The sequence below is a fragment of the Poecilia mexicana genome, unplaced genomic scaffold (genome assembly GCF_051168715.1).
Source record: "Poecilia mexicana isolate PSO_F unplaced genomic scaffold, ASM5116871v1 scaffold_21, whole genome shotgun sequence".
Classification (NCBI taxonomy): Eukaryota; Metazoa; Chordata; class Actinopteri; order Cyprinodontiformes; family Poeciliidae; genus Poecilia; species Poecilia mexicana.
This window is the reverse complement of record NW_028263390.1, coordinates 729,657-743,248: the sequence shown is the minus strand read 5'-3', so window position 1 is coordinate 743,248 and position 13,592 is coordinate 729,657. Positions and strand designations below refer to the sequence as shown.

General features: G+C 45.2%; 2 protein-coding genes across 3 annotated transcripts in view; both read left to right on the top strand.

Moving 5' to 3' along the window:
• Window positions 1-453: 453 nt before the first annotated feature.
• On the top strand, window positions 454-10,856 carry flvcr1 (FLVCR choline and heme transporter 1). Its single transcript, XM_014981385.2, has 11 exons — window positions 454-1,369; window positions 3,895-3,967; window positions 5,425-5,496; window positions 6,065-6,205; window positions 7,260-7,327; window positions 7,485-7,588; window positions 7,807-7,917; window positions 8,537-8,642; window positions 8,841-8,952; window positions 9,023-9,090; window positions 9,951-10,856. The coding sequence occupies exons 1-11, from the start codon at window positions 671-673 to the stop codon at window positions 10,047-10,049; spliced, it is 1,653 nt and encodes a 550-aa protein (XP_014836871.2). The 5' UTR covers window positions 454-670; the 3' UTR covers window positions 10,050-10,856.
• A 1,142-nt stretch (window positions 10,857-11,998) lies between these two features.
• Window positions 11,999-13,592, top strand: part of txlnba (taxilin beta a) — a 9,509-nt gene continuing 7,915 nt past the window's right edge. For both annotated transcript variants that reach the window (XM_088002119.1, XM_088002118.1), the window contains exons 1-3: window positions 11,999-12,075; window positions 12,876-13,058; window positions 13,128-13,188. In XM_088002119.1, coding sequence (XP_087858245.1) covers window positions 12,885-13,058; window positions 13,128-13,188 — 235 coding nt within the window. In that variant the 5' untranslated portion in view covers window positions 11,999-12,075; window positions 12,876-12,884. The remainder of the gene's footprint in view (window positions 12,076-12,875; window positions 13,059-13,127; window positions 13,189-13,592) is intronic.

Here is a 13,592-nt window from a genome sequence, read left to right as displayed (position 1 = left end):
TTCATCATTCAGTTTTTTTATGGAATTGGAGAAACAATAAGTTATAATTTATTATGCAATTAATTGATTTATTGATTATTGCAACAAACTATTGTGGGGTCAAAATTAAATAAATATGAAATAAATATATGTCTAATTAAATAATGTGCACTTATCTAATTTTAAAAAAAATTAATTTAAAAATATGTAATATTTGACTATCTTTAAAGAAGTAGAGAGAAATGTTTTAGTATAACTTCAGTTATTTGTGAATCCTTGATTCCAACAGATAAAATATGGAGCCCTTATTTTGAAGAGTATTTCTGAACTTTATTTATAAATGCTTTGTTTTGTTCCTCTCTTCCCCCCCCCCCCCATGTTATTCTGCCCTGGGCCCCGCAGGACTTCCCACCGCCTCTGTCTGTTGCATCAGCGGCGTCGGCGGGTATTTAACAGGATGTGGGAGCCGCTCGGCCATTGGCTGCTCGGCATCGGAAGGCCGGGCGGGTTTACCGGCTGAACCGGAGGCTGCATGCCGCTCCGGGATGTTGGCGGCGGACTAGACTCCGCTGCGGAGGGATTTTAATTATCCAATCCGGCAGAACGGACCGCCGGAGCGTCTTCTGATGAGGAAACAACTGTTTTCTGTTTTTATGTCGTTTCCGCTTCCAGCTCTTCATCCGTGATCGCCATGGTGGCGGGAGAGCTCGTGCAGGAGCATCTGCGCGCGGACACCGGCGCACCTGACGACATCACGGTTGTCAGGAAGAGTCCGCAACCGGAGGGCGCACGGCGGCCAGCTGACACCGACTCCTGCTCCGATCCGGCATGTGGTGGGCCCGACCAGCACCGGGACCCGGAGGACCGGGAGGTGCCGCCGGATGAGAGAGCGGCGATGCTGCCCGGCGCCGGTGGAGGAGAGGCGGAGGAGGCGGGAGGGAGGGCGCCGGAAACCAGGCTGTATTGGCGGCGGTTCGCGGTTCTGGCCGTGTTCAGCCTGTACTCCCTGGTGAACGCCTTCCAGTGGATCCACTACAGCATCATTACCAACGTGTTCACCAGATACTACGGCGTCACCAGCGACAAGGTGGACTGGCTCTCCATCGTCTACATGGTGGCCTACATCCCGCTCATCTTTCCGGCCACCTGGCTGCTGGACCGCCGCGGTCTGCGGCTCACGGCCTTGCTGGGCGCCGGGTTCAACTGCGCAGGCGCCTGGCTCAAGTGCGCCAGCGTCAGCCCCGACCGGTTCGGGGTCACCGTGACGGCGCAGGTCATCTGTTCCGTGGCGCAGGTCTTCATCCTCGGCCTGCCGTCCCGCATCGCCTCTGTGTGGTTCGGACCGCGGGAGGTTTCCACCGCTTGCGCCACCGCCGTGCTGGGGAACCAGGTGAGTGGTGCGCGCGCAGCCACCGCACGTGGGGGGAATGAGGTGTTTCATCATTCTGAATGTCAGGCGCGCGCACATGATGGCAGCTGCTGTCAATCAATTAGTCCTGAAGTGACCTCCCCTCACATGGAGGACAACTTTGTCTGTAGCACACAGATATGAGCTTTATGTACATGATGTTTTGACAAAAGATTTTTTTTCTCCGCAATTTTAAAGGGGGTTGGGATAATTAAAAAAAATCCAAAAATGAATCTTTTCTTTTTTTTTTTTCTTTTTTTTACTTGGAGGAAAATCTCAAGGTCCGTCCAGCGGCGCCCTCTGCTCACCGATTTATTGCAAGTGCAAAGTTGAATAGTTCCTTCTAGTGATGGGCAAATGAAGCAGTGAAGCTTTCCAGCCCTTTGCTTTGCAAAAAGGTTCGTTACTCGATGCTTCATTCATCACTCACTAGTGACATCTGCTGGTGAAACTGTAACAGCCTTGTCACTCAGGTGGATCATACTTCCAAAAACTACTAAATGCAATATTGTCACAAAGTTTTCATCAAACTCATGTTTAGTAACAGGAGAATCAATGAAACCATATTTAATTGTCATGTTTTTTTAAATTATTTGTAGCCAGTCTAATCCTGGTTTATGTTGAACGTTAGTGCTTGTGTCGGGTTTTCTTTTATGTCATAGATGGATTTGACAATAAAGACATTTTATGTTTTAGTGACTTGGCAGTGCAGTGTCTGTCGGGGCGTTCACTTTTTCTTGGATTTCTAATTGGCTCTGATCCCTCATATTTGGCTACATGTTGAATTTTAGTTCTGCAACAAGTTTAAATCTGTTTCTGCTGTGCAAGACTGATATATCTTTACTAATCAGACTACAAATAATAGTGGAACTTTGCAGAAGGTGAGAAATTGGGAGGTGGAGGGTTGATTAGTTATCTAAGAAGAATTTTATTGTGAGGATAATAAAGTATTCCCAGATGTCAGATTTTCCTCTTGCTGGCTCCATTTCAGACAATCAACCAAGTTTATTTGTGTAGCAGGTTTCAGCAACAATGCAGTTCAAAGAGATTTACATCATCTACAATTTAGATTTGTAGATTATGTTTAATAATCTACAAACATAATTTGTAACAAACAATACATTTTGATGAGTGCCATCAATACACATCAAATATGTTGGTCAATGTTCATTTTATTTAGCCACTGAAGACAAATATCCTCTGATGCGACCAAATGGACAACAACCCATGACACAGCAAGGCTCATCGCGCTTTTATTTTGAAAACCGACACGCAAACTGAAGCAGTCACGTGATCCAGGTAACGCGAGGCCTAGTTTGTTGCCGGTCACGTGGTTTTCAGCGAGCCGACACAAGCCTCGAAGCGGGGCTTCATCAGACACGCCCCCTTTTTACTCGGTACTGGTTCAGAAGGTCCATCACTGGTTCCTTCCCATCATGACGCAGCGCCGCCATCTGATGCTCTGAAGCCAAAAGGCGCAGATTATGTTTGCTGTTCCGCTAATTGTGCGGGAAAGAGCCGAACCGAAACCAGCCGAACTGATGACGGTATTTTTGCATTAAAAACAAAATGATTAAACTTTAATGTGCTTATTATTTAACAAACAAAAATTAATTCCAACAGAGACCTGAAAACCATCAGCAGCCATAATGACTCCTGGTGGCTGATTGGCTTTTAGACGAAACGACAACAAAAAACTTTTCGGGCAATTAATTTTCGACCTGAGGAAAAATGATCTGCTGGGTGAAGTGTGTGTGAGCATTTGGTGCGGACCGTAAACGGACATGGCCGACATCGGATGTTTTTTTCCATCCGTTTTTCCAAATGTCGCCACAGTAAATGCGGCATTTGGACCAGATGGGGCACAAATACAGAATTCTAATTTAATTTTAGGAAAACTTGGTTTAGACAGGGACTGTATCAGAGTTGGAGCGGTTCCTGATCCCAACCCTACCCGGAGCTGCGCATGCGCATAAACCTTTGGGTGACTGTGATCTGGAGCCTTTTGGTCCAGATCTCAGTGCTGGAGGTTTTATCTGTGCTTCTGTCTGCATATAAACACAGAGAGGTCAGTCACAGACTGTCAGAGCTGCGTGCAGAATGTGTAAATGCGGAGGGCAGGGCCGTAAAGTGGGGGCCCATGGCCCTGGGCCCCCCTGTTCCGGCCTATGGTTACAGTAATGTTGGTTAATCATTGACCCAGCAAATAAATTAAAACATTTCAGTAAATGTTTAGAATCTGTAGACATCCTTATAGTTAAAAAGCTGCAATAACCTGGTTATAAAAGTATTTTTTAATATTTTGATAAAATAAAAAAATCAGTTCCCGCCTCCTGTGTTTTTTTTTTTGTTTGTTTTTTTGGTGGGAATCCTTCATTATCCCACAACATATCTGTGTTTTTGTTAATGACGCTTTAATTAACCAACCCTGAGATATTCGGCACATATTTTACCGGATAAGGAAATGTTTCCACATTTATCTGAGTGTTTTAATCTTTGTGTTTCAGCTGGGGACGGCCATTGGGTTCCTCCTGCCTCCAGTTCTGGTACCAAACACACCGGAGGACCTGGAGCGAACAGGTGACTGGGAAAACCAGAACCGGATCTGGACTGGGCGCTTCCAAAACCAGAACCGGATCTGGACTGGGCGCTTCCAAAATGTGGAAGGAAATGATGTGATCGGCGGCCGATCCATCGGCGGCCGATCCATCGGCGGCCGATCCATCGGCGGCCGATCCATCGGCGGCCGATCCATCGGCGGCCGATCCATCGGCGGCCGATCCATCGGCGGCCGATCCATCGGCGGCCGATCCATCGGCGGCCGATCCATCGGCGGCCGATCCATCGGCGGCCGATCCATCGGCGGCCGATCCATCGGCGGCCGATCCATCGGCGGCCGATCCATCGGCGGCCGATCCATCGGCGGCCGATCCATCGGCGGCCGATCGCTGTCTCTTGTTGCCGATCACAAACTGATCACCTGCGTCTCCCTTCTCAGCCTGCAGCTGCTCTCCTGTAGTGAGGAACTTTAACTGATTGGGGACGTTTGCGAGTCGCGGTGGAGAATTACCTCGGGGTGAAGCACGACACGACGCATCAACACCACGAATCTAATATGATATTTAAAAACAAGAACTTGACTGATTTGGCTGCATCAGTGCAGGAACCAAAGACATCCGGACCCATCAGCAGGTAGAGCAGCGCAGCTACCAACACTCACCGGATTAGCATCACGGTCAGAGAGCTAAACAAATAACACCAACAATAATTCAAGTCTTGGAGCTGCGGAGTGAGACGCCGGTTCTGGTTCTGGTTCTGCTGTCGGACCGTCGCTACTGGTGGTAATATTTCCCAGACGGGCTGAGCCTCCAGACGGTGAGCTCTCACAGCGAGCAGCTGCAGCAGGAGCTGAAAACAAACTCTAGACGTGTATTGAAACTTTCACTGTCCTAAAATAAAGCAGATAAATCGGAGCCAGTATCAATCGGCTAGCCAATCGGAGCCGCATCAGGAAGTTTTGATTCAGTAACTCAGGATTGTGTATTTTGATGCTTTTAACTTTGAATGAATGTTTCCTTTTTCAGATTTATTTGACTCCTGTATAATTTATGTCTGAGAGCATTACTGTTAAATATTGAATGTTTTCAGTCCTTTTGACTGATAGCTGCTGTTTTGTTCCTGCAAGTATTTTGCATGTTTTATGTCTAAATTAGGTGAATTTATTACCAGATCATTTTTCCATTTTGCCAGATTACATAGTAGCATTTATACCCAAAGCGATCAGAGATCGGCCTCATGGGTGATCGGAATCGGCAGCAAAAACCTGATCGGAGCATCCCTAGTAGTTGTCATGGAAATTGGATTAACTTGGAATATTTGTAACCTGTTTCACAGGTTACAAATGTGAAACGGGTTTTTCTCATTTCATAATTTGCTTTTACATCACATGTGAACTTCCTGTGTTTCCTAGGCAACCATTAGCTGCTTCTCGTTGGTTGGTTTCTGGAAGCAGCTAAAGGTGATCTTTTGTCCCTCAGGTCGCAACATCAGCATCATGTTTTATGGGACAGCTGCTGTTTCCACAGGCCTCTTCGTCCTCACCGTCATAGGTACACACACACGGCTTCATATTTCTACCCACATTAGCACTTAGCCTGACACTTGTTAGCTCACATTCTGACTGAAAGCTTCCCGCTTTTGGATTTTGTGTCAGAGAGAAGTGATGAAGGCTGGAGGGTCGCTTTGAGTAGCAGCATCCAATGACATGCTAACAGTATGCAAAATCATGCTATGCTAACAGTATGCAAAGTCATGCTAACTGCCACTGTGGTTAAAGGCAAGCCGTCAGATCCAGAGAATCTGCAGCTCAGGTCACATGCAGGCTGCTGACCTGCAGCCAAAGGAGGTTCTTCAGAGTTCTGACTCAGATTCAGATGTATACCACACTTTTCAGATTCTTATTGGTTAAAAAAGATTACTTTCTGAATGAGAACGGTATTGATTTGTGATATTGAGCTTTAGGACTGGTAGGTGTAATGTCGCCACTAGCCACTAGGGTCCTTAAATATGCCGAGTCTGTGTGTTTTGATGTTCTGTGGGTTTCATCTGAACTTCGCTCACCTGAATGGCTTTTTGAACAGAAATCTTAGTCGTGTTTTGTTTCCGTCTGTCCTGCAGTGATAAAAGACAAACCGCCTCTGCCGCCCAGCCAGGCGCAGGCCGTGTTACCGGGCGTCCCGCTGGACGATTACTCCTACAAACAGTCCATCATCAACCTGGTCAAGAACAAAGCCTTCGTCCTGCTACTCATCAGCTACGGTGAGAAGGAGAATCCCACTCTCACTACTTCTGTTTCTGCAATTGCTCTGACCTGCAGGGATTAACCTCAGATGGTTAAAACAGTCAAACTAATCCCATCTGGCAAACATCAGGGATTAATCACTGAAAACCTGCAGGTGTGTTTGACATTAATTCCAATAATTGAGATATTTCCAGATAAAAAAGGATCATCTTTTTAAAGCTGCAAACAGAGTCACAAGTTTCCCAGGTTTCCCACAACCAACACTTCTGATTTTCAGTTTAGAGAGATGGAGGAGGGCACTGCTAGCTAAAAGGCTAGCTACGCTAACCCTAAAGTTCTAACCATAAACATTAGCTCAGCTAATGCTAAAGTAATAAACCAACATGGTATTTAGCTCAAACTAACAATAAACGCTATAGTAACATTTCATGTAGCTGAAGCTAATATCAAAACAATACACCAACATGGCATTTACCTGAAGCTAATGCTAAATTGCTAACTTCAATTGAAATTATCTGCAGTTCAAAGACTGCAACCTCTAGCACCAATTTAATGTTGACATCATAATGTTTTATATTTCCCTTAGGTTTGGTATTTATGTCTTTTTTTTGATCCCATGTTTCTTGTCTTAAATAAAGTTATTGAGGGGAAAAAGTCCAAACAGTCTTCATCCACTTCAAAATAAGAGCATGAATATAAATTAAACCTCAACCCAGAGGTCAAACTTTATTCAACTGAAATTTTCAAAAACAACCAAGAAAATTAACACTTTAGATTTCACATCTAAAAATTAATCTAGGGGAAGCTAGTTGTGCTAAATGTTTCTAAAGTTAGCAGAAACGCTAAAGTGTTAAGCGAAAAATTAGCTCCACTTTTAGCACATTAGCAGAAGTGCTGTTACCACTGGTTAGCGCTTTAGCATTAGCTTCTGTTTAATACAGAGTCAGTATAGCGCGTTAGCATCAGCAGAGCTAATGTTTACGGCTAGCTAGTGTTTTAGCTAGCGGTGCAGCGTTCCCCAGCAGACGAGGGCCAGACAGCTGGACTCTGACGTTGTTGCTGCGTCTGCAGGCATCCTGACCGGATCCTTCTACTCCGTCTCCACGCTGCTCAACCAGATCATCCTCCACTACTTCCAGGTAAACACTGACGATCGCCACGGTTACATCAGCAGCACGAAGAGACACAGAACGACGCATGGCCGACCCCAGCAGAACCTGGTCCAACCCAGAATGACCCAGCAGAACCCCTCTGGGTTCTGGGTTGGTACAGAACCTTCCTCTCTCCGTTCCTCAGGATCAGGAGCTGAACGCTGGGCGGATCGGACTGACTCTGGTTCTGGCCGGGATGGTCGGGTCCATCCTCTGTGGCCTTTGGCTGGACCACACCAAAACCTACAAGTAGGCCATCCAACACTTCATCCATCCATCACTTCATCCATCCATCACTTCATCCATCCATCACTTCATCCATCCATCACTTCATCCATCCACCACCTCATCCAACACTTCATCCATCCACCACCTCATCCAACACTTCATCCATCCACCACCTCATCCAACACTTCATCCATCCGCTCATCCATCCCTCCCTAACTGTTCCTGTCCTCCGTTGCCAGGGTAACCACTCTCATCGTCTACCTGCTGTCCTTCGTGGGGATGCTGGTTTTCACCTTCACCTTGGACCTGAACAACATCTACCTGGTCTTCTTCACAGCTGGAGTCCTCGGGTATGAGGGGGCGGTTCCTCTGACCTCTGACCTTTCAGGTCCAACAACCAGACTGGAAACAGGAAGCTGTTTCAGGTGTAAACACGCCTGCTGGTGGCATGACGGAAACACCGTCAGATGTTTACATAACAGAAACAAATGATGATGTCATAGTGACATCACAATGAAGGGCATCCCAGAACTCCAGATGTTTGCAGCTTTTAAAGGGCCAGCGTCCCATAAAATCAACTTTTTATCTTACAGTGCTGCTTGACTTAAGAAATCCTTTCATCTCCATGGCAACCATTCAGTTGTCCAAAATGCCCTGGTGGACCTAGCCCCGCCTTCGAGGTGCAGCTCCACCCCCACTCAGCTCCTTCTGACTAGCCAGCAGCAATTAGCAAACACAATTATAGGAGCTGCTGCTCAGAGCCAAGCTGGTAAAAACGTTAAAGGGTTAAAAGAGGAGCCATGTTGGGATGACTTCCTGGAGTTTTTAAAGAGACAGAGGCCCAATTTCAAGACGTTAAATCAGGAAGTAAAATTTATATAACTGAAGGAAACATTGTTTTTCATTGAGCTATAAAAAGAATCATGGATCTGAGCAGTGAAGATGACTTTCTTCTTCTTCTCCTGTCAGGTTCTTCATGACCGGCTACCTTCCTCTGGGCTTCGAGTTTGGCGTGGAGATCACCTACCCCGAGTCTGAGGGGACGTCGTCAGGGCTGCTCAACGCCTTCGCTCAGGTACCATGAAGACGGGACTCTGTCCTCCGATCCGTCTCTGATGCTTCAAATGTTTTCCAGTTTCACTGCTAAATGTTCATTAGAATTATTGGTCTTGCATTATTACCATTATATTACTCGAAAATGGTCTAAAAACAGCAGCATTATCGTTTATCGCCATAACTTTCTGGATGATTTATCGTCTCGTTGCTCCTGCAGCTCTTCGGCATCATCTTCACTCTGATTCAGGGCCGGCTGACCACGGCCTTCGGTCCGCTGGCTGGGAACGTCTTCCTGTCCGCCTGGATCCTGCTGGGTGTGGTTCTGACCGGTAGGCCAGGTCCATCACTGATGATGTCATCAGAGGCCGCGGTGCTCTGACATGTTGTTTTTGTTTTCAGCTTTTATAAAGTCAGATCTGAAACGACACAACGTCAACATGGCGACGGAGAGCAAAGCCCTGCAGGCGGTGAGTGTTTCCTCCAGAAACGTCAGAGCAGCGGCCATGTTGGGAGGGGCGGGTTCACCTGAAAAGCTCAGCTGCTGTTAGAAGAAACAAGTTTCATTTTATGCAGGAATATATTTATTCATAAGATTAACATAATCCCCAACATGAACCACAGTTTGGTTTAAAAACTTTGCCGAGTTCACAGAAACAGCAAAATAGATTTTATTGAAATAAAAATGTAACTTTATATTTTTATCGTGTTTCTCAGACGTTAGCTAAAATGGCTGCTGCGGTTGAAAAACATTTGTGTTTCCACAATGTTGAAACTTCAGCTTCAGAACTGAAACTGTGGATTTCTGGCTCATTAGCATTAGCTAACATATTAGCTTGCTGTACTTCCGGCCGAGCCCTCAGCGTGGGCGACCTCTAAAGCGTTGCCTCTTCATGTCTGTCCAGTAAATCTTTTCTCTGAATGCGGTGAAAAGCGTCTGGCTCTGTAAATCTGGACGTGAACTTTAACTGTCCAGCCTGTTGCTGGGACGGACGGCGTCCCCTAGACAGACCGTCCTCTGCTAACCAATCAGCTGCTGCCTGCTGCTTCTTCCCACCATAATTCCCCTGTGTCTAAGAGGATTCATTAAAGGGCCGGTATCATGTGATCTCCAGCCACAAAATGCCATTTCATAGCACAGTCAGTAACTGTGTTACCTTTAGTTACCATATATGTCCAATTTGACCTAAAAGATGTTTTACTTCCTGAATTAAAGCCTTGAAATTGGGTTGATTCTAGGTGATGCCGTTTGGTCTGCCGCCATCTGGTGGCGGCGCTGAGAACTGCAGGAACCAGAACCTCCAGATTAATCCTGTCCTTCCTTCCGCAGCGTCCCGCCGATCGCCATGGCGACCGTCCAGCAGGACATCAAGCCAACGGCGTCCAGCTGGAGCCTTCGCTCGGCGTCTCCAGGGAAACGTCTCTGTGAGAACCAGAACCAAGCCCAGTCGGCTCCAGAACCCGGTCGGGTCCAAGTTGTTACTTAGATTCAGAAATCGTAACAGCAACGCTCCAAGTCGGGTCGCTCCGTCTGGAGTTTCAGAACCCAAACCAGATCTCCTGCTGGTTCTTGGACCGGATCCAGGAGGGAGCTGCTCCTGGTCCAACCAGAACCATGATGATTGGACCTGAACCAGAACCTGGACCATGTCTCAGTTGTTCCCAGTTCAGGTTGGACACATTTGGACTGAACCATGACAGACAATCAGCTGCTCCTCAGAGTTCTGCAGCACAAACCGGTCCGGACCCAACAGAACCAGGGGGAACAGTGCACAGAAAAGCACAACTTCCTGCTTCCCATTGCAGTGTTTTCTAAGTAGGGCCTGCGGGGGGCGCTGTGGGGCCTCAGAGGGATGGAGGGTAGATAAGAAATTCAAACGTATCCCGTAAATTTTTTAATCTTAAATTTAATATTCAATCATGTTTTTTTTTTAAATAAAATAAAATGTAAGATAAATATAAGTTAATTTATATAAATGCATGATTTTTTGGTCAAATTCATTTTTCCTCCAAGTGAGAAATGGAAAACTTTCTGACAAATGGCACAAAAAATCATGAGAATAAAATAAAATTTGATGTGATTAATATAAAATATTGTAATAAAACATTGTATTATGTGGTAATAAAGTCATAATATATTATCTGACATATCATGGCCAATTAAAACCAGATGTTATGAGGTAGCATTTATGCTAAATAAATGTAATAATTATTGAATAAAAACATTATAAAAGTTTGTTTCTTCACATGTTTCGTGTCTTTGAATTTGCAAAAAAGGTCAGAGGTCAATGCTCTTTGGGAGGCTTTGGTATGGAAAAGTTTGCAAACTTCCTATTTCCTGATCAGGAATTAAACTCCTGAAACTATTTTTGAGGATTTGCTGTCATCATAGTTTCATAACTTATTTTGTAGAGAAATCGGTTCTCTGCTCAGAACAGGAGATGGTATCCTGATACCTGCTGCTATTTTTCCCTAACTCGCCTCAAAGCGCCCAACGTTAACAGCATTTAGCTAACCTAAGCATTTAGCTAATGTAAGCTAATACACTGCTAATGGTAGCACTCATGCTAACATTATCTTTAAGGCTAAGGTTGGCATTGTGTGTAATTTAGATTTTAAAGCTAAACCAACATACTGAAGTTGATGTTACTCAATATTGTAGTGATAGCCCACAAGCTAACAGTAGCATTAACTATAAATTAGCATTTTAGGTAATTTTGATGTAAAAGTTAAATCTAACAAACTGGAGTACATCAGTTTTAGTCAGATGTTAGCAATAGCTTGCATGAAGTCATTGTAGCCAACTTCAGCATTTTAGCTAATTCTGGACATTTCTTAGATACAAACTGTCATGGAGATGTTTGAAGAGTTTTAGGTTTTGAGCTCAAACTCGAGGCCAGCAGAACCGAACTCACCTTTGGGTCAAAGTACAAACACTTTTGAGGGTCCTTCCAGTTTTCTGAATATTTTCTCTTTTTGGAGAGAGTTTAGGGACATGTTTGGTTTTTATTTCCCCTCAAGAATGAAAACCTTTTCATTATTTCTCACTAATTTAATTTCTCCTTCTGTTGGAATAATCCAGTAATTATTTGCTCCAGTAAAAGTCAGAGTTTCCCATCATGCTCTCCGTTACTGTTCGCCTTTTTACCGTTTTCTGTTGGCAGATCAGAACCTGGAAGCTTCATCTGCTGACATTTAATTCCCAGATGGAGGGTGACAGCGCCCCCCGGTGGCCCTGAGCGGGAGACAGCGCCCCCCGGTGGCCCTGAGCGGGAGACAGCGCCCCCCGGTGGCCCTGAGCGGGAGACAGCGCCCCCCGGTGGCCCTGAGAGGATCTCCTGGGTTATTTTGGGGATCAGCTGTTGCTCTTCTCGTCAGCAGGACCCTCCTCTTCCTCCTCTGACCTTCCTCTGCCTGCAGAGCTTCACCTCCTCTCCTTTGCCACCCGGATCCTGGTAAGACTTTCTAACCTCTAAATGTTCTTCACATTTGGAGAGTTTTTATGAAATCAGCTTCTTCATCACTTTGTTTATCTGAGTTTCCTCCTGGAGATCCGATCTGCTTCTGTTTCACCAAACTGGATTTTTTTTTTGCTGTTTTAAGCCTACAGACATTTCTGTTGTGTATTTAAATGTATAAATATGTTTAAAGATGTTTAAAGTTTCATCTGGGAACATTATCATCAGGTAAACAAATTATTTATGAAGTTACTTCGTCAACATGTTGAACTCCTGCAGGAGACGGTGTGATTGGTGGCTTAACAGAGGAGTGGGCGGGACCAAAACATCTATGAGTCCAGGTTGGGGTCAAGGCTGAGGTCAGGGGTCGAGTCAGGTGTGGGATCTGAACTACATGAAGCAAATAAAGAGAAAAAAGTCAAATTCTCAGCAGGAGATCTGGACGTTTCCCCAACACCGAACCTGCTGCCGGCAGGCCGCCATATTAGGAGGCTCTGAGAATAGAAGACAGGCAGCAGGTGTGTGTGTGTGTGTGTGTGTGTGTGTGTGTGTGTGTGTGTGTGTGTGTGTGTGTGTGTGTCACTGCTAATTTTAAACCTGACAGATGAAATAAGGAGGGCAGCCGTCAGAGCTGAGCTGAAAAACAGCAGCTGGACGTGAAGCAGAAATTAGATTTGACACGAGCAGCAAAGCCTCGAAACAACAAGAGACGATAAAAACCATAAAACGATGAAAAGTTTTTAAAAAATAAGAAAAAATTTTAAAAACGGTAAGAGACGATAAAATGTGTTTCTCAGTGACCGAGGATGGAGACGTCAGTGGAAGCAGCCGAGCTGTTGGTGCCGTCGCCCCTGGAAACCGGGAATTTGGACGGAGACTCCGCCTCCTCGGCGACCTTTGACCCCATGGAGGAGTTCAGCCGGCGGCTGCAGGACATCCTGAGGACGCACGGCTCGGCCGACGGCCTCCTGGACAAACCGGTGGGTCAGGCGACGCCGCGTCCGCCCGCTGCCGTTCAGTCATAATGTTTATGATGTTCGGTCCGACAGGTCGCCACGGACAACGAGATGGAAAAGACCCCAGAGGAGGTCAAAGGTGACATGGAGACAGGTGAGACAGCCTGAGCTTTTCCTAATATGAAATGTCGAGTCAGACAAAAAAAATTACAGCAAAAAGTTAGAAATTAATCTCTGAAATCTTCTAGAAAAAACTTGGAAATTTCATAGTTTCAAAACGCAAAAGTTTTAAATTTACAGATGAATCTCAAAATTTGTAATTTTTTACAAGATTTTTAACTTTTGAAACTGAAATTTCCAACTTTCCAAAAAAACTGAGCTTAGATCAGTCTCATAATTTGGGTTTTTTTCTATGCAAATTTTTAGAAATTTAAAGATTAATGTAAAAAATGTTCTGGTAAAAATTTGGAAATTTCAGAGTTTAAAAAGGAAAATATTTTCAAGTTTTTTTCTAGAACATTTCTCAGATTAATCTCCAAATTTGAGTTTTCTTCCAGC

Coding starts and splice junctions, on each gene's coding strand:
- flvcr1 (XM_014981385.2), top strand. CDS start 671: ATGGTGGCGGGAGAGCTCGTGCAGGAGCATCTGCGCGCGGACACCGGC. Junction 1,370..3,894: donor CCGCCGTGCTGGGGAACCAG/GTGAGTGGTGCG, acceptor TTTGTGTTTCAG/CTGGGGACGGCCATTGGGTT. Junction 8,643..8,840: donor TGCTCAACGCCTTCGCTCAG/GTACCATGAAGA, acceptor TTGCTCCTGCAG/CTCTTCGGCATCATCTTCAC.